This window comes from Telopea speciosissima, chromosome 10 (genome assembly GCF_018873765.1).
Source record: "Telopea speciosissima isolate NSW1024214 ecotype Mountain lineage chromosome 10, Tspe_v1, whole genome shotgun sequence".
Lineage (NCBI taxonomy): Eukaryota > Viridiplantae > Streptophyta > Magnoliopsida > Proteales > Proteaceae > Telopea > Telopea speciosissima.
The window spans coordinates 49,801,038-49,820,555 of record NC_057925.1 but is presented as its reverse complement, the minus strand read 5'-3'; the positions used below and the strand labels follow the sequence as shown (position 1 = coordinate 49,820,555).

Here is a 19,518-nt window from a genome sequence, read left to right as displayed (position 1 = left end):
TATATATTAGTGGTCTTGGGCACTTGGCAATGCAGTAGTTGTGACTGGAGTGAAGTCACTGTTCGAAAGTGGGGCTACTATAGTGTCACTCTCTTATATTTAAATTGGGATCGGGATCCTCTTGCCGCGGCCGGCATGCAGCCTCATATAGGCAGTGCGTGGACCCACCCGGACAGGGTGCTCAAGCAGTGGGTATGGCGGTCATTTCGCTCCTGTCAGTGTGAAGCTGTGCACCGATCGCACATTCAAATTGTTTAAATTGGGACAAGTACACGCCGAGGCAAAACACCGTTAATGTTCTTTTCTCCCTATTTATTAATGATATTCCTCTACCTTAAATTTTGTATGTGATTCCATCAAAAATTGAATTTTTATCTCTCCTCTTTCCTTGGTAATTTTAAATGATCAAATTATCCTTCTATTCATCCGTCGGTTCTCATCAACCACCTACCCGCTTTTTTCCGTCCTCAATCCCACCCTGCTCCTGCCCGGGGAAAGAGGCAGCTGACCACTCAAACCAAACAATTGTTGCCATGGCAGAGCGTGACTGAAGTAGGTCTGCCCAAATGAATAAATGGCTTGCAACTGACCAAGTGGTTGTATTGATGCCGAGGAAGTTTGTGCGGAGGTTTGTTGAGGGTGAAGTTGAAGTGAGGACGGTAGATTATGTGGAAATCCTAATTCCAGATATAATTTTCAAGCTATTAGAAATCCTCCTCTGCCCAAGGTGATGCGCGATTTGATTATTTCTTCTGTTTCTAATTTTAACAAATAGCGCAACTGAAATCAAGGGGTAAAACTTATCTTCAGTCCCAATTGGTAGCCACGTAGCTTCACAACTTCAGGAGAGTTGAGGAAGAGTAGCCATGTCGCTTCAAGGGAGTGAGCACTTCAAACTCACAACAAACAAAGGAGAGATTTTGTGGTGAGAGTGAGCAGTTCACACGAACAACGTGCTTGCAAAGATCATCGGAGAAGCCCTCCGTGTTTGGCGATGGCGACGGCGAGCTCTATCTTCAGCGATGGGGATGGCGTTGGGGAAGGCGATGGCGAGCTTTCTTCTTCAGGAATTTCTTTCCCTTTTGTCTCGATGGTGTTTCAATATTCATTAAGGGTAAAAATGTAAAAGCACCTTCATTAAGGATATTATGGGTATTTAGTAAATATTTTTGTGATGACATCATCACTTAACTATTCTCAGCTAACGGTAGGGGTGTGTTTGTAAGAATCTTTCAAAAATACAGGAGAGGTTTATGAAATAGATGAAATCCTAGAGATGGTAGATATAATTGTTTGAAAATACAGAGGTGGTAGATGTAAATTTCCCTAAAAAATTATCATCCTTATCTTTTGTTGTATGGATGATTGAGCCCTAGAAAAATTGACTTGTTTTTAAGAGAGAGAGAGAAATAGATCACCAAGTTATTATTAATTTTCGGGAGATGGTTGTCCATACCAATAGGTATTTTGCTGAATGATGAGGCAAAAAATTTAAGATTGGTAATGAGATAAGGATTGAGTTTTCCCACAACCATTGTAAAGAAAGAATCCTTTGCGTATGGCCATCCGATCACCAAGAGAAATATTATTTTTGAGTTGATCAATATGATCAATATAGGGTGGGAGTTTGTTAATATGACAAAAAGTCCCCTCCTATGATCACATCACCAATGGACGAAGGGATTCTTCCCATCCGATTGATAGAATGAAAGTTTTGTCATGAGTTCAGGGTTTTTTACAATTATCACCCTAAAAACTTTCATATCTATTATTATCCCCTCCCCCAAAAAAAAAATTTCAAACAACTGCTACCCTCCCCTATTGCATACTAATAACTAAGTGACCCCCACCGTTATAGACCTGTAACGGGAGGGGTTAGTAGTGATACTGTGCCGTTGTCACGGAATTTGTAGGACGAAAATGCCCTTCGTCCAAAGTGAAATTTTTTAAAATTACCACCTCAAAAACTTTCATATCTACTATTACTCCTCCCAAAAAAAACTTTCAAACAACTGCTACCCTTCCCTATTGCATACTAATGACTAAGTGACCCCCACCGTTACAGACCCATAACGGTGTGGGTTAGTAGTGATACCGTGCCGTTGTCATAAAATTTGTAAGACAAAAATGCCCTTCATCCAAAGTGAAATAAAACAATCTTCAAAGGGTTATACCTTCACTTCCTCTTCACTTCACCTATTGCAGCGAACCGGAGGAAGAAGAACTTCATCCGCAGCCGATACATCGCCCGCTGAAGAAGTTCATCAACACAATCCAAACAAGCAGCAATGGATTTCTCGCCAGCTAAGGAATTCCAATCCCTGGATGTGGAGAGTAATTCATCAATGGTGTCGAGGAAGGCTGAGGCATCGGCGAAAACAGACCAAATGGGCTGGTCAGCTGAGACATATTGAGAGGTCTGACGATCAAGAGATTTCAAAGTCTGCTCCAAGGCAGCATAACTTCGAGGATCGTCGCTGTTGATCTTCTCAGACAACTTCTCTCTAGAGAAGCGGCCGTCGAAGGAGGAGAAGAACTGAAGAATGCATGTCATCAGCCATGGTCTCGGTCCGGCCAAGAGTCTTAGCAATGTGGCTAGCCACAGCGATGAGTTTGTCTTCACCATTTTCAGCCATTAACGTCTGAACCTATATGATTCAATCCAAACTCTCTCTCACCTAAGGCAATAACCACATCACTGAGATTGAGAATGAAAGAGGGATAAGGTTTTTTGTACAGATTTGGCTTCGAAAATGGTAATCAAGAGAAGAAAAGGTATCTGTGGCGAAGTGTTGGATATGGATAGGGAGACAAGAAGATGAAGAAGATGAGATAATAAAGGGTTCTGGTTCTCCTTCAAGGAACGCAGTTTCTGTGAAAGAGAGTAGCTATAGTAGTAAAACATCCTAATTCCTATGGAGGGCAGGTCGTTGAGACGAAGAAAACAAAAAAATAACCCTTGGAAGATTGTTTTATTTCACTTTGGACGAAGGGCATTTTCGTCTTACAAATTCCATGACAACGGCACAGTGTCACTACTAACCCCCTCCGTTACGGGTCTGTAACGGTGGGGGTCACTTAATCATTAGTATGCAACAGGGGAGGGTAGCAGTTGTTTGAAAGTTTTTTTTTGGGGGGGGGGGGGTAATAGTAGATATGAAAGTTTTTGGGGTGGTAATTGTAAAAACTTTCACTTTGGACGAAGGGCATTTTTGTCCTACAAATTCCGTGACAACGGCACAGTATCACTACTAACCCCTTCCGTTACGAGTCTGTAACGGTGAGGGTCACTTAGTTATTAGTATGCAACAGGGGAGGGTTGCAGTTGTTTGAAAGTTTTTTTTTTGGGGGATAATAGTAGATATGAAAGTTTTTGGGGTGATAATTATAAAAAACCCCATGAATTAATGATACTATCAATTATTTGACACATGAGTTTACCAAAAAAAGGAGAATGTTTTCTGTGCCGGGCCGTAGGCTGCGCCCAGACACATGGGGGTGAGCAAAATGACCATCTTGTCCCTTGAATGGCAGGCTTATGTGTCTGGGTGCAAGCTACGCTGCGACACAGAAAACATCAGCCCAAAAAAAAATTATTTAACACATGAGAAACTACATTTGTCGGGAATACGTGGTTGCACAACTTTCTCAAAACCATTTTTTCAGCCCAATATATCCACCTAAGAATCCATCTGTAAAACAATTAACCTATTCAACCCAATTTACGTGCATCTATTATTCCACCCTTTGACAACTACAAACTTAGTGAGACTCTTAACACCCCCCCCTCCCCAATATATTAAAAAATATCCCCTTGTATTGGATGCAACCCACTCCCCCAATATGTCTATGCACATATTCTGATTATTACTTGTATTCTCCTATTTCTTATATTTTTTAAGATTCTATTTTATCAATTGACAAAGTTGAATTTTATTTTATATTTTGGGTAAAGGACAAAGTTGAAAGTTGACATGTGAGTAGGAGAGGTAGGGGACTACTTGTCTACAAAATTTATAAAAGTGGTATTCATACGTTTATAAAAAGGGTCATCTACCCTCATGAAAAGGCCGTTTACCCATACATTTAATTTTTAAGTATTATGTAATACCATCAGGCACGAATATTTGTATTTGTTTACTCATTTTATGTTTATTAGGATATCCATTATTCTACCAAAAAAAAAAAAAAAAAAAAAAGGATATCCATTAATTACTCGATCAAATATGATTTAAGATAGAGGGTTTTCTCTACTTATTCCTGTGGTATTCAGTGTGGGTCGTCGTTGGTGGCTGAGTCTTTGACGGTGTGGACAGGGCTTCTCCATACGATTAGTAGTGGTCTTACTGAGATTATTATTGAATCTAACTGCTCTTCGCTTATCTGTCAGTTGAACTCAAGTTCCTTTGATTTCGAGATTCTCAACCTCTGCAAGGATGTTTCTCAATTACAACTGCCCTTCTCCTCTTGCATTTTTTTGTATGTTCCAAGGTCCTCCAATGTTTTGGTAGATTCCTTGGCTAGGTCGGCCTTGTCGGATGCGTCCCCGATCATTTGGCCTTGTACCACCCAGTGGTTCATCCAGCTTGGTTTAGCTGATGCCACTACTTGTATGGATGCCCCACCAACTATGGCATAGTAATGGCTTGGGTAAAAGAGGATCCACATGGTTAGGAAAGAGAGAATCCTAAAGGGTCATAGATGTTAAAAGGTGTGGGGCAAAATCACACACAATCGGCTGGTTGGGAATTATTTTCCCACTAATTAAATAGATATAAGCACGGATCTATTGATATTCGCTTTGTATTCAACTTAGGGATGTCAACCAGTCAGGTTTGGTCGGGCTTAGCCGGGCTTCACGTTGCTTAAAGCCTGCTTCGTGACCGTCGGTTTAAGCATTCGGGCTAGGTCGGGCTTCAGGCTATAATCAGGTAATATAATCAGTCCTTAACCGGGCCTTAAATAGTGCAAAATCGGGCTATGGGCCTGTTTAAATATAACGGATTTTAATCGGTGCAACCCATTAAAATTGAATATTTTAATTTTACAAAGAGGTGTACCATCTTGCCACCTCTTTTCTCTATTTTTCCCATTAAAATTGAATATCTCAACTGTTCAAACATGACCGATTCATTAGAAATAGGCTGAAATAGTGCAACCTGTGCTGGCCCATGTCCCATGATATAAATTTAAGCTAAAAAAAACATAAAAATCTACCAAATACGTCAGGCCCACCCCAACAGAAAGTTAAACAGATTTGGGCCAATAAATCAAACAAGGCCCAAGCCCATAGAAAAGTTTACAAGTTAAAGGGTCGGGTTGTAACAGGTCAGGCTAAGTCAGGCCTAGAATTGGGAGGTCCGGTCGGGCGCCCAACGGGCTAGGACCCTACACCGGGATCGCCCAGTTAATAAACATGTCGGGCCGTTTAGTAAACAGGCCGGGCCGGTCCGGGCTTTAGTCAGGCGGGCTCAGTCGGTTCTGTCGGGCAGGCCTAGAATTGACAACCCTAATTCAACTCACATACAGTGATACAGCCCTAAATTAAATAGGGAAAAAAGAACGATGTTTGGTCACGTGGCTCCTGCGCTTAGACATAGGACCGACAAAATTACCACTCAACCCCTCTTGAAATTAAGAATCCCATCCATGTTGATGCCCTTGTGTGCTCTCATTGGCCCCCCGCGCTAGTGCAGGGGCCACACGACCAAGCGGAGATCTCTTGCCCATTAAATAGTTGGGTGGCAAAACAAGATATTTTCCCTAAAAAAAAATGTTGCTTGGTCGCGTGGTTCCTATGCCCAAACACATGAGTGAGCAAAATTACCATTCATCCCCTCTTAAAATCATAAGAATCATCTGTGTTGATGCTTGTGCGTAGGCTCCCCCCAACCCTCGTTCCCCCTCCCATTGATATCGGGGCTACACAACCAAGCAACGATCTCTCGCACAAAAATAATATAGTTGGGATTTGGGATGAACCCTCAGATCGAGCAAATGTAAGTTAGCAATACCCAAATCCAAGCCCAATTAGTTTTCTTTTTATTATTATTTTTGGTAAATCAAGCCCAATTTAAACTATAAAATGAAATGGATTGTTACCAAATTTGGTCCAAATTTGGTCAATAAGATACGGGCTGGACAAAGGACGCTTCTCAGTATTATTATTTCTGGCAAATTTAGTGTTTGGGCATTCTCTGACTTCTAAGGCGTCCAAGGTTGTCTTTCTCTCGGGTTTGGTTATTCCAATCACTAGTTTTCCCGTAATTGTTTCTACCAGTGGGAGTTCCTCTTGTGCTAATCTGGTTTAATAAATTTTTAGGGAAAAGGAACCCTAACCGATGCTGTGTGTGGGGGGATGTACCTGCGCTCAGACACAGCTCAACGCAAAAAAGACCACCGCACCCTCTTGGAAGGATGGAAAGGTGAAAAGGTCCAGAGGTGCGGCGGTCTTTTCATACCAGGCTGTGTCTGGGCGCAAGTACACGCCCACACAGCACTGGTTAGCGTTCTTTCTCCCAAAATTTTATTTCTCTTGAGCTGATCTGCTTTAATAAATTTTCTTTGCTCTTGACCGGAAAAAAAAAAGGATACAAGAGGTCTACAGTCATTACCCAAAGGGGGGGAAAACAGAGGTTCAAAAGAGTGGCCACAAAACAGAGAAAACTGGGGATAAAAAGAGATGTCAAGCAGCATGTGTTTGGATCATAGCCCGCCAAGCCCAAAGATGATATGCAGATCAGGTTTTGGCTAATACAAAAAGCCCAGTCGGAGCTCAGCGCATTGAAACATCTCAGCTAGGGCTGCTAAGGGTCCGGTTGGGCCGAGGCCTTTAAAACCCTAGCCCAACCTTGAGTCCCCTTAGCTGGGCCTAGCCCGACCCGGCCCTGACTTAGGATCAGAAAAATCCAACCCTGACCCACCCTCAGGGTCAAGCCAGGCTGATGATTTGCCCTGACTATGGGGGGGAAGGGAGATTCATGGGCTGGCCAAGCTGGGAATGGGAAATGCATGCGCTGGTCAGGTTGGGAAGAAGAAGACAGGATCGGGTTTGACCGGGCCAGACTCAGCCCTGACTCAGGGTCGGAAATTTCCAACTTTGACCCACCTCAAGGTCAAGGTATCTCAACCCAGACCCTGTTCGGGCTCAGGGTGGGCTCAGGCCGTCAGGACCAAACTTGCACCCTTAATTCTCAGCCATCACCCGTTTGGGCAGAGTTGGATTGATCGATACTGATGCCAACCCATATCACAAAGATCCACCAAAGATTGGATTGGGCCGGATCAACCGATTTCTATTGGGTTCGACAGAGCTCAATTCCATTCCAGACACCAAGTTTTAATTCCCTGATTTTTATATCACTGAGAAGTCATATTTTAGCTCAATATTTTATAAGCTCAAGGATATTTGGACATTTTGTTACCATAAAACAAAAAAGAGTATATTTGGACATTTCATAGTGACTAACAAGCCTATTTATTGCTGGAGGGAGGGATGTCTTGTATTCCGTTGCATGGCAAGACCTTAGGGCTTGAGGCTTGGAGGAATCGACCCACCTTATGTGATATCTTTGTTAATGGAGTCTCAGTGAATTAGGGGTCCATGCGGGGTTCGGGGGTGGCAACCCCTGAGGAAATTTTTTTAGAATTTACATGGGAGTAATTCGGGAAATTCGTATCTCTCTGTTTTCCTATAAATTGTTACGAATGAGGACTATTAGGGTTACTGTAGTTCTTTGTAAACATAGAGAGGCGTAAGGAAGAGAGCTTATAACCCTTCCTCCATTATTAGTGGAAACCTCACTCATCTCTTCGTGGACGTAAGCACCTTGTTGAACCAAGAAAATCATTGTATTGCGGTTATGTGTGATTGTTTCTTCTTTCTATTTATTGTCTTTTTCTGAATTGTGAATAAGTTTCAGATCCTACATTTTTATAACGTACTAAAAAGAGCCTATCCAATGCACGAGGCTTCTGTCATTACGGGATCTAGGGAAGGTCATTACGTACGCAGCCTTACCCCAACTTCTTAGATAGACTGTTTCCCTACTCGTTTCCCTACTCGAACCCACAACCACGAGATCATAATAGAGTAACCTTACCATTACGTCGAGGTCCGCCCTCTAAAACATACATACTTAATTTAACCTAGTTTCAGAAAGGAAAATGTAATTAAATAATTTCATAGAGGACAACCAAAGCATGTCTAAAATGTCTTATATGCCTTATGGAATAATTTATTTATGAGTGGTTATCCATGTAACAATGGAAGGTGCTCAAACATGTCTTCCATGAGTCATGACCCAGTCTGGCACTTTTTCTAGATAGGCTTAAATATCTTCGATGTAGCAACTTAATTGGTGCTCAAACATGTTTCACACCACCATCTCTATTTGAGAGTGCATTTAGTTCTGTAATACAAAGTTATTAGAAACAGTTAAGAATCCCAACACCCCCCCCCTCCTTTCTTCTTTCTGTTTTTTTTTTTTTTTTTTTAATTTTTTGATAGAGTGATTTTACAGCTAAAAATACAAGAAAATATTAAATACATAATTACATGTAAAGTTGAAATGAGACATGAAACTTGCCATGTGGCCAATCCAAAGGGTTAACTAGGAAAATAATTCTCTTCAATTCCCTAAATTGTGCAATGCGGTAGTTCGGGATGGAGATGTTGACTCGTGGCAGCTCGAACATCCAATGGTCCGAGCTCATTGATTTTCCTTTTTTTTCTTGAGCTCGGCACCGTTGGATGTCCGAGTTGCCACGTGTTGACATCTCCACCCCAAACTACCACACTGCACAGTTTTAGGAAATTGGAGAAGATCTATATGTAAAATGGTCAATTTTGACAACTCTCTACATGGCCAGAATAGGTAAATATGCCATCAAGGCAAAAGTGATAAACAAACATTTCATTTTGATTCTATACCCCTTTGGAGTTTGGATAATTCTTAAATCAACAATAAAAAAGGGTGTATCTAATGCACGAGTTTCCCACCATTTTGTGGTCTAGGAAGGGTCATAATGTATGCAGCTTTACCATCGGTTCATGGAGAGGCTGTTTCTCAACTTGAATCTACGACCACTACGTCACAAAAGAGCAATTCTGAGACCAAAAATATCTAGGAATGATTTAACCATTTTCACTGTTAGATAGTGTGTAGTTTGAAAGGTCAATGCTAAAAATCTTTGACTCAACTCTGAATTGTTTGGCTCTATATTATTTATTGGGGGTGAAAGGGTTTCCAACTAAATTTAGTATACTTAATAGATAGAAGGTGAAAATGTATCCTAGGCAGGGCAATCTAAGCAGGCTGGGCTGAGCTAGAGGATACTCTGATATATACATTAGAGAATCCAAATTTGTATTCTCCTATGATCTTTTCATTTTATAATGACTTTCAATAAACAATTAAAAAAGAAGTGTGACTGCCACGGAGTAGGTGATGTAAAGAAAGTGCTTTTGTGTGACTTTTTTTTTTAGTAATCATCAAAGTTGTTTTGTGGTCTTAGATCATGTGGAATTTTTTTTTTTTTTTAAATAATTCAATTGGACATCATGGACCCATAAACTAGTGTCAGCCCAAACTAGCCCAAAAGTTGTCTGGGGTTGGCAAGTCAGATGGGTGGGCCCAAAAACCATTAATCACTTTTTTTTTCTTAACAAGTATTATATGTCATTGATGAAGACTAGGAATGTAAATGAATAGTCAAAATTTGTTTTCGTATTCGTGTCTGTGTCTATTTAGTACTATTTGAATCCGTTCGAAAGCTAAACGGATGCTGATATGGATAGACTATAACTATCTGAAAAGCTATATTTACATGTAAACGGATGAAATATCCAATCCGTATCTGTGTCCATATCTGATTAGCACTATCTGAATCCGTCCAAAAGCTAATCAGATGAGGATATAATACTATTTGAGCCAAATCCGATCCGTTTACATCCCTAATCAAGACACTCAAAGGAGAGAAAACAGAGATGAAGAAGCCGGTGGCCATTCTAATGCTCATTGTCATTCTCTCTGTATTCTTGATCTGCAAAATTAGTAATGTAGAAGATCAATGATATAGTTTTAAGTAAATCGATTCATTTAATGGCCAATGAACCCAAGATGTGTGATGATTCATTGTGTTTGATCAGCAGATTATAAAGGGTTTGGCTTGTCATGCCTTGCGTATGGATGGAGTCACTCTCTGGTTTTTTTTTTTCACAGGAAAAAAAAAATTCTCCATTTTTCTGAGAAAATTTTACTTACAACTTTTGTTTTACTTGATAATCCCATGTGGATCCAATAAATAATAATTGGGGAAGTGTTCCCTGTGGGGGAGCATGGTCTTTGTGTGGGGACCATTTGGAGCGCATGGAAGTATCTATAGGAGCATCATTTTCTATTTCATGGGGGATGGGGTGGTCATTTTGCCTCTTCATGTATCTAGTTGCACGCGTGGTGCTCCCCCCTCCCCCCCAAAAAAAACCATTTTTCTATAATAATTTTCCCATTTGCTAAAAAAAAAGTAAGGGGAAGGGTATGCCAATAATTTTTCCAATGGTGAGGGGGGTTTGGCCATTTTGACCCACCATTTGACTGTACATATAACCTTTTTTATCAAAAAAAAAAAGAAAAGGAAAAGTAATATTCCATTCAAAATCATAACAAGTAGTAATAACTTGGTTTCTCCTTGCATGGTCAGCATATCTGAAATAGATTTATTAACAAGAAAAGAAAACTTGGCAAAATTATGATACAATCAAATTCAAGAGTTAAATGGATTGGGAACCTCTCCAATGAGCATTCCGCCCCATGAGTGTTTAATGAGGTATCCAATGTTTGGATTGCCATGCGCATATCCCGGTGCATGCCAAGGCAACCCAGTCGTTGGATGTTCATTTGGCACTCATTGGGTGGGATGCTCATTGGATGATTCGAGTTGAACCCATATGACCTCCTGAGAGATTTGAGAGGCCAATGCAAGAAACCAACCACTACACTGGCAATTGTATGGCTTGGTTCCCTACGAGAGAGTGTGTGCACCTTGCAAAATGACCACCCATTATCACGTCATCCCTCTCCCAATTGTTCACATCGTCATATATTTTCACAAAAATACAAAAATAATAATAATAATAATAAATAAATAAATAAGAGATTTTCGTATTGAGATTCTTCAAGTTGTCAAATAATATGTATCCTTATTTTTTACATTTTTAATATAATATAATTTATTTTTAATAAAGATAATAATATTATCATATATATGTCTTTGAAAAAATATGCATGACGATGACATATTTTGATAATGGCGTAATGGCATATCAATTTCAATTTATTTTTAAAAATTCTTTTATACCTCTTATCTTAAAAACCTTTTGAAATAAACAAGGGCTAATTAGGGGAAGATGTGATGCATACACCAAAGGTGTCATTCGGACACTTCCAATAAAAAAAATGGCTAATTTGCTCCTTTGCGTGAACTACTGCTTACTTTATACATATAAAATAATTAAAAAATATATATTTTAATGTTATATATGGTTCTTCTACCAAAAGAATGTGTTATATATGGCTCAATTTTAATATCTTTCCTAGTCAGCCGCAAGATTCAGGCTGCCTCACAAACTTATCTGCCACCGTCGAGATTCCGTGGGCCCAAGAAGACGTAATGAAATGGCCCAGGTAGTAATCCTCTATAAATATTGATTCTTCCCTCTCCTTTTCCATACCTCCATTCTCAAAAGTTTAATTCGGCTCTACCTGCTTTAAGTTTGGCGCAGTGGCAGGTTCCTGTTCCTGTCGAATTTGGGGAGAGATTCCATCAGGTAATGTATACTGCAGTTCCCCTTTTTTTTTTTTTCTCTCTCAATTTCTTAATCGGGGTTTTAAGAATCGGGGATTAAATCGGTGAATCGATGGATCCGGGTGATCATTGCCATTTTCACTGATTTGACAATGTTGATTCACACTCAAATACCCTAGAAATTCCTTATTTTAAAATCTGAGGACCGATTCTAGAGTTGAGCTCCTCTCTAGGGAGCCCAGCACGCCCAGGGAGCATCCAGCCATTGGGCTGTGCCGCACACATTCCTAGGCATGCATCGAGATGTGTGCGGCACAACCCCACCCTTAGATGCCCCCTAGGCACTCTCTGAGTGTTGAGCTCCTTGGAGAAGGGGAATCATTGGCCTACCAAAAATTAGCACCCACTATATGTCTCTCTCTCTTCTCCCTTTTGAAATGACTCTCTTGCCTCTCTTGTATAATGCCCATACCGCACCCATTGGAACTGAGGCTCGAAATCGAAACCTCAGGGGGTCTAAGTTCCTACCGTGCTAGTCCATTCCAATCCTACTAGGTAGGGAGTTGTTGGATCCGGCTCCTCTCCAGCATACTTGTGTGCCGAACGGTGTCCAGCGCATATCGTGCGGCTGGGGAGCTCCGATCCACACTACCGCACGCATCCCAATGCAATAACGTATGGATCGAGGCCTCCCCAGTCGGACAATGTGCGTTGGACATCGTCCCACGTGAGAGAAGAGCTCAATCTAGGAGTTGTTCACCTCTTTGAGCGTGGCTTGTCTCAAATCATTGAAGTGCTAACCTAGCACTATAAGGAGTCTAGAGGATCCAATACCTCACATTTATGAATTTAGGTATCCCCTCCACTTCCCTACCCAGCCCAGTTTTCCAGTCCCCTTAATAGGAAGGACGTAATAATCATCCTACCCCTACCCTAACACTCTGCCCAGGTGGGATCCACCCCTCTTATTAGAGGGACTGGGGAACTAGAGAAGATAATTTTTCTCGGATTGGCGGTATCAGTCGACCTGTATCGGTGTCAGTCGATATTGAAACTAGCCCGATACAGGATCGGTGGTATAAAAACCAGGGATCACAGATTCACATCCCCTCCGTTTTGTTTTCACGGGGACTTTTAAGTGGCCGGAGAAGATCCGTGACAAGATTGAGTCGGCCGGACGACTGGAAAGATATCGTATTTATTATTTTTGCAATTTTCAGTAGTCGAGTCACAAGTGGCGCCTTCAAGTCTACAAGGCTTGAACCATGACCCCCCCAAGTTCCCAACAACGAAGTTCATGCCTATTACTAGAGTTCCAAGTGTGTTGAGAGTTGAGATGGGTTCTTGCTCGTAGCAGCATGTGTCCTCCTCACTCTTCATTACTCAAAATTATTTCAATTGTGATTCAACCCTTGCCTTCATCTCCGAAGAGTGTCACCCAGAAAAACATATAAAATTTCGAGTTGGATTCTCAAATCCGACCTTCTCCCAGCTTGAGGCTGATATATGAAGTTTTAATTTTCTTTTCTGATAGAAGATTTATGTGGGTTAATCTGGTTTAAATCCATTGGTTTGCTCCTGCTTATTATCTTTTGTTCTTCTTTCTTTATTAAGAATTAGTTAATTGATGTACTGGAAATGGGTTTCTTTCTTACAATATGAAAATTCATTAATTCTGATGAAGGAGAAACCTACAGAATGAAACTTATAATGTTTTTTTATGATGGGTTTTCAGAGGTGAGAGCAGCAGATCGCTTTGCCCAATTCAATTGTTATTATTGTGAAGTTCTGAGAAGTAAAAAAGATGGATTACGTATACGCTCCGGGAAGGAACCATCTTTTTATTCCAGGGCCTGTGAATATCCCAGAGCAAGTCATTCGGGCGATGAACAGAAACAATGAAGATTATCGTTCCCCTGCTATACCAGCCATGATGAAGACCCTTTTGGAGGATATTAAGAAAATTTTCAAGACAACTACAGGGACGACCTTTATTATTCCCACTACAGGTATTCTTTGATCAATCACATATTGTAGCATTTGTTGTTTTATGGAAGATAATTTCTATGGTTTTTGTATACATTTGTCTGAGCTATTTTTTTTCTGTTCAATCAAATTTGTTTGAATTTCATGAATCCTGTATTTTATTATTGAGTGAAAGAATTCATTCTTTTATATTTTCCATTACAATCCTGCTGGAATTTAATTGCACTTATGTTATGAATGAACTCATCTAAAGAATATCTAATTGAACTCGTCATACTGTGCTAGAATTTCAATTTTATTCACAACTGAATGTTTCTGAATCAGTTTATCGTTCACACTACAGAGAAGTGTACTACTGAAGTATTATAACTTGATTGATTTGTTGACGAAAGGAAATTTGTTTCTTGATTTCAGACATATTGATTACAAGATAGAAAATATAGAAGAATCACTTCACAGACCATTTCTTAGCCCCCCATAACAAGAACAAGTACTGACTACAAGGAGATGATATTTAGATTGAAAGTGCTCTGCAGTCCTGCTTTGTATTCCTATTAATTTCATACATTTCCCCTTCAGTGTTATTCTCTTCAGTTGTTCAGTGTTTGTCAGAATTAACTTAGTATTATTAAGATGATATTACTGTTATCGAGCAGGTACTGGTACATGGGAAAGTGCGCTTACAAACACATTATCTCCTGGTGATCGGATTGTATCATTTGTGTTGGGGCAATTCAGTCACCTCTGGATTACTGCACAGCAACGCCTCAACTTTGATGTTGATGTTGTAGAAAGTGAATGGGGCCAAGGTGCCAATCTTGACATCCTGGCATCAAAACTTGCAGCCGATACTGCACATACCATTAAGGCTGTCTGCATTGTCCATAATGAAACTGCAACAGGAGTTACCAACAATATGGCTGCTGTGAGGAAAATACTTGGTAAGCATGAAGTTTATTGGCCAAACTAAATTGCAAAATCCATAACCTAATATTCTGTCTCTAAGATTGTGCTTAACCCTCTGTACAAAATGCATCCAAGCTGTTAAAATTCATAGGTTGTCAATTAAAGTTAGTACTTTACCAGATATGTTACTGGTAGGCTATGTTCTTAGAGAAGAAGATAAGATATGTGGGGACCTATAAAAGTAAAGTAGTGCTTGAACCAAAATAAGACATTTTACACATACATGAGATCTAAAATGAGGGACACACATGTTAATGCCAAATGTATTCAATAGAAAAGGAGATATTTCTTCCTTTTCATCATTCTTCTTTTGTGGGTGATTTTATTTGGATGTAAATCTGGACATGTTTCTAATCCCAGGTACTCTTCATCTCATTTGTTAAGTATGTTCATAAAACGAATAATTCGACAAATCAAATTCAAAAAGATGGTGAATCGTCTTATAAAATCTAAAATAAAAAAAGGTTTATGGATTTTTTTTTTTTAGGGGGTTGGGGGAGGGGGGGGGGAGAGAGGAGAGGAGGGTTACGGATTACGTTCTATTATGAATGCACCTAGCAGATTTCTAGGTTTTGAGACAATCGATATACCGAACAGAGTTTGATTTGCTCTCTTCTCCACAAATTATTAAAGATTTTTGTAAAATAATAACCTTTGGGGGATGTGATGTACTGTAGCATAGAGGGTTCTTGAAGAAGTTGCAATCATCTGATTCTTCTTGTGGTCTCTTTTCCTTCTACTTGGTCCTCATAGTTCTTCATACCATTTGATTGCTAGAGCCTACCAATTCTCTCCGCTTCTCATCATGGAACTTTGTTTTTGTGAAAACAGAGCTACACTCTGAACTGGTTATACCCTTATAAACAGTTCTTTATTTCTCTCTATTTTTTATTTTTTATTTTTTTGCCAGTGTTTTGGTGTCTTCCTGTGTTAAACCTAAAGTGTTCCTCATTGAAAATTAGAATGTTATTACAGTTGCAACTTTTTGACATTCCGATTCTAAACTGGCATGCTGTTTTGTGATTTTTCTTAGTCAAATCAACCTGATTAACACTTACTAGTATTTTAAGCAAATTTATCAACCTCTATTGAATTATAGTTCACATACTCAAGAATGATCGACTATAGTTCAGGGAAGAGATTTGTTCTTTAGTGTTCCTTCTTGCTAGTGTACTTGAACTCGCAGAGTACTGAGCTAGATGATGAATTTCAGAAAATGAGACACACATCCAATTTTCAGTGACTTCTGGATGGATATAAATTACATAAGAAACTCATAAACTAAACTATAGTTGTGACTGAAGCTAAGTACAAGAAAAAGCAGATTGGCCTGGAAAAAGTTATTCAGTGTTCAATCTTATCATTGCTGGTTCTGCAAAGTTGGTTTAGAAAGTGGTAAAGGATATCAATTAATCATAACAAATCAATAAGCTAATGTAGATCCTTTAAATTGACAATAATTAGAAAATGGATGTTTAAATCCACATAGATAAAATATAGGATCCTGGTAGCATTGTGGCTCGATATCTGCACTCACATTTCATTTTTTTTATTATACTCAATAATATCTTGTGTTATTGAAAAAAAAATGCACATGGATATTTTTCTCTTCTTCTACATTAGTTATGTGATTCATGTTTTATCATTATATTCATACCCCTGATCATAATTCTCTTGTTTCTTCACAGATGATAACAAACATCCTGCACTGTTTCTTGTTGACGGAGTTTCCTCAGTTTGTGCTCTTGATTTCCGTATGGATGAGTGGGGAATAGATGTAGCTTTAACTGGGTCCCAAAAAGCTCTTTCCCTCCCCACTGGTATGGGCATTGTTTGTGCTAGCCCTAAGGCACTTGAAGCATCAAAGACAGCCAAATCAACACGGGCATACTTCCGCTGGGATGACTACCTTAAAAGCTATGAATTGGGAACCTACTTTCCATACACCCCTAACATCCAACTCTTGTATGGGCTGCGAGCTTCTTTGGATCTCATTTTTGAGGAAGGACTTGATAATGTAATTGCAAGGCATAGTCGCCTAGGCAAAGCAACGAGGTACACTTGACTGTTTCTTCCTGTCAACCGTTCCAGAAATTATTTTGGCTCTTCTATTTGATCTATTTGGAACGGTGGAGGTCATATTCTTACAAATTTGACATGCAGGCTTGCTGTTGAGGCATGGGGTTTAAAGAACTGCGCACAAAAGGAGGAATGGTATAGTAACACAGTCACTTGTGTGGTTGTTCCACCGCACATTGACGGTGCAGAAATTGTTAAAAGGGCATGGAAGCGATACAATTTAAGCTTAGGCCTTGGCTTGAATAAAGTAGCTGGAAAGGTTTTCAGAATCGGACATCTTGGTCACCTTAATGATGTATGGTTCTGTTCTTCTTGAAATAGAATAAAGCTCCAGTTTTTTTTTTTTTTTTTTTTTTTTGTCTTTTTCCACTCATGTCTCCTTAGAGGGGAGGATTTTTGGTAAGACCTTGCAAGTTTCTTACTTAAAGAGTAAAACTAAAACATAGATCTTAATAAGGACAATTAATAAAACAAGTGCATGAATTTTACTGAACTCTATGTCAGATTTGATACTATATTATAACTAAATCTTAACTTTCATCTAACTACTAAATATTTTCCCTTCCTGGTTTATAATGTGATTATCTAGCTGTGACTATAGTATGAGCACATTCATTATGACAAGTGAGTTCCTTGTCATCCAAGTATGCCAATGAAGAAGGAGCAGTATTTAATTTTCCTTGTTTTTCCACATTGCATCAAATGTAATGGATAGGATTTCTTGATCTATTGGATGGTGAGAGCCATCTAATGGTACTCATATTTACATCATATGCATGGTCATCTCCAACAGTTATGCTGAAGTTGACGCTTCTGGTTAATTTCCCAAAAGTATAAGGATCATGTATCTGCTTTTAGAAGTTCCTTCTATGGTTTCCTCACCAGCTCTCTCATTACCATATATGAGGGCTGGTTCAAAATGCTTGATTTTCAGCATAGCTCTGGTTTGCAGGCTGGATTGATAGCTAGTGAGATGGAATGGAGGTCAACAGACATTTTGTTCATGCACTATATTAATTCCCCTACTATTTATGTGAACAATTAGATATCCATCTAATGGATGTAATTTTTATGGGTATGAAAACATAATTTTGTTTCCATGATCTTTGCAGCTGCAATTGATGGGTTGTCTGGCTGGTGTGGAGATGATCCTCAAGGACGTGGGATACCCGATTAAGCTGGGAAGTGGACTGGCAGCAGCTTCTGAATATCTGCAGAATACCATTCCTATGATCCCTTCTAGGGTTTGATCCATCTGCCTGTGAACTGACTGTTCTGTTGTTTTCTTTTCAAACTATTGTAAAAAGAATAAACCCCCGGCACCCTCCTGAGGCGAGACTTCTGTTCTGTTATATTCTTTTCAAATTATTGTAAAAAGAATGAACCCCCTGCACCCTCTTGAGGCGAGACTTGCTTAGAATCCATACTCATATGTATTGCTTCATGCATAATCCTGTATTTAAAATTTCTGTCTAATATTAATGCTGTTCTTTTGCGGATTCATTCTCTCTTTGGAGGCCAGAAGTAGCTCTTATTTAGCTGAGATGGCTTTCATGTATTATGGTAATAAAAATTACAGTCAACCATCAATGAAGAAAGAATATGACCCTAGCAAACAATTGATAATCCTCACTCAAATCATTTAAAGAACTAGTCATAGACATATCATGAAGATATAATTCTCACAGCCAGCAGTGTGCCAGGATAGCCCCTGAAAGCATGTTTTTTCTGTTGCAGTTCGTGGGGCTGTAGGTCTTGGAAAACTACTTTGTTTGGTAATAAGATGTGATCTGAAGAGGGATCCATACTCTGGATAACCCAACTCCATTATAATTGTCCCAAATAGATGTTCTAGATTAGGCAATCAGATTACTGGTAGGGGTGTCATAATGGAGCCTGAATCGGAAAAAACCGACTGATCCGAATTCCTTATTGGTAATCTTCGGTTCTGGATGTTTAGAAATTGATAAAAATCGAAATCGACCAGACCAACTGAATCGATTGAAACCGGACCAATAACGGTTGGTTGCAATTAGACTTTTAGAGACCGAACCCCTTACAGTTCATCTTTTTATGCAAAGTAACCACTCTCAACACTCGAAACAGAACTTTTACCTTGACAGTCCGAACCTTTTACCCCTGCTCCATTTAATTGGGGATTGTACTGGTTGGCATGGACTGCCTCCAGTGTGGATCCTACTCCATGAAATAGAATCTTCTCCCTATAAAGGGGCATAAAAGCTTATTTTTTGCATCAAGTGCGAATACGATGAAGTACTCCATCGTTTGGACATACCGGCAAGTTTTTGGGGACGGTAACCACTTTTTTCATTTTTCTATGTTAGGGGTATTTTGATCATTTTACATGAATGATTTGTGAACCAGTCCAGGGGTGTGGGAACCTTTCCAAACCACAAATAAAAGAACTCTCAGCCTCGAGGGATACTCACCATTGTGAAACAGTTAAAAGTCAAAGAAGATATCTGTGGTTTCAGATTGTCGGGGGTGAGCACAATCCTACCGGTACCTTGCTCAAGAGTGCTGGAACACAGAAAACAAAACCATGAAAACAAGGATACACGAAATCATCGAATGCAGAAGTAAGCAGCCAACAAAACAGAGTAAGTTTTGAAAGCTGGGATTTTGAAGATTAAAAAAAGGCCATCAAAACGGTGTGCAGTT

General features: G+C 39.6%; 1 protein-coding gene and 1 long non-coding RNA gene across 3 annotated transcripts in view; one reads left to right on the top strand and one right to left on the bottom strand.

Moving 5' to 3' along the window:
* Positions 1-13,504: 13,504 nt before the first annotated feature.
* LOC122642177 (serine--glyoxylate aminotransferase-like) lies at positions 13,505-18,337 on the top strand. 2 transcript variants are annotated; one of them, XR_006330019.1, is made up of 6 exons: positions 13,505-13,814; positions 14,448-14,732; positions 16,446-16,812; positions 16,921-17,131; positions 17,949-18,168; positions 18,240-18,337. XR_006330019.1 is itself a non-coding variant. In XM_043835606.1 (5 exons), exons 1-5 carry the CDS (start codon positions 13,610-13,612, stop codon positions 18,084-18,086), a joined length of 1,206 nt encoding a protein of 401 aa, XP_043691541.1. In that variant the 5' UTR covers positions 13,505-13,609; the 3' UTR covers positions 18,087-18,170. The 2 variants fall into 2 exon arrangements, 1 of the variants encoding a protein (XP_043691541.1); XM_043835606.1 differs by lacking the exon at positions 18,240-18,337 and having other exon boundaries at positions 17,949-18,170.
* The window catches only part of LOC122642178, a 38,636-nt gene continuing 37,410 nt past the window's right edge, over positions 18,293-19,518 (bottom strand). The window contains exon 5 of the long non-coding RNA XR_006330020.1: positions 18,293-18,304. This is a non-coding gene — a long non-coding RNA (uncharacterized LOC122642178). The remainder of the gene's footprint in view (positions 18,305-19,518) is intronic.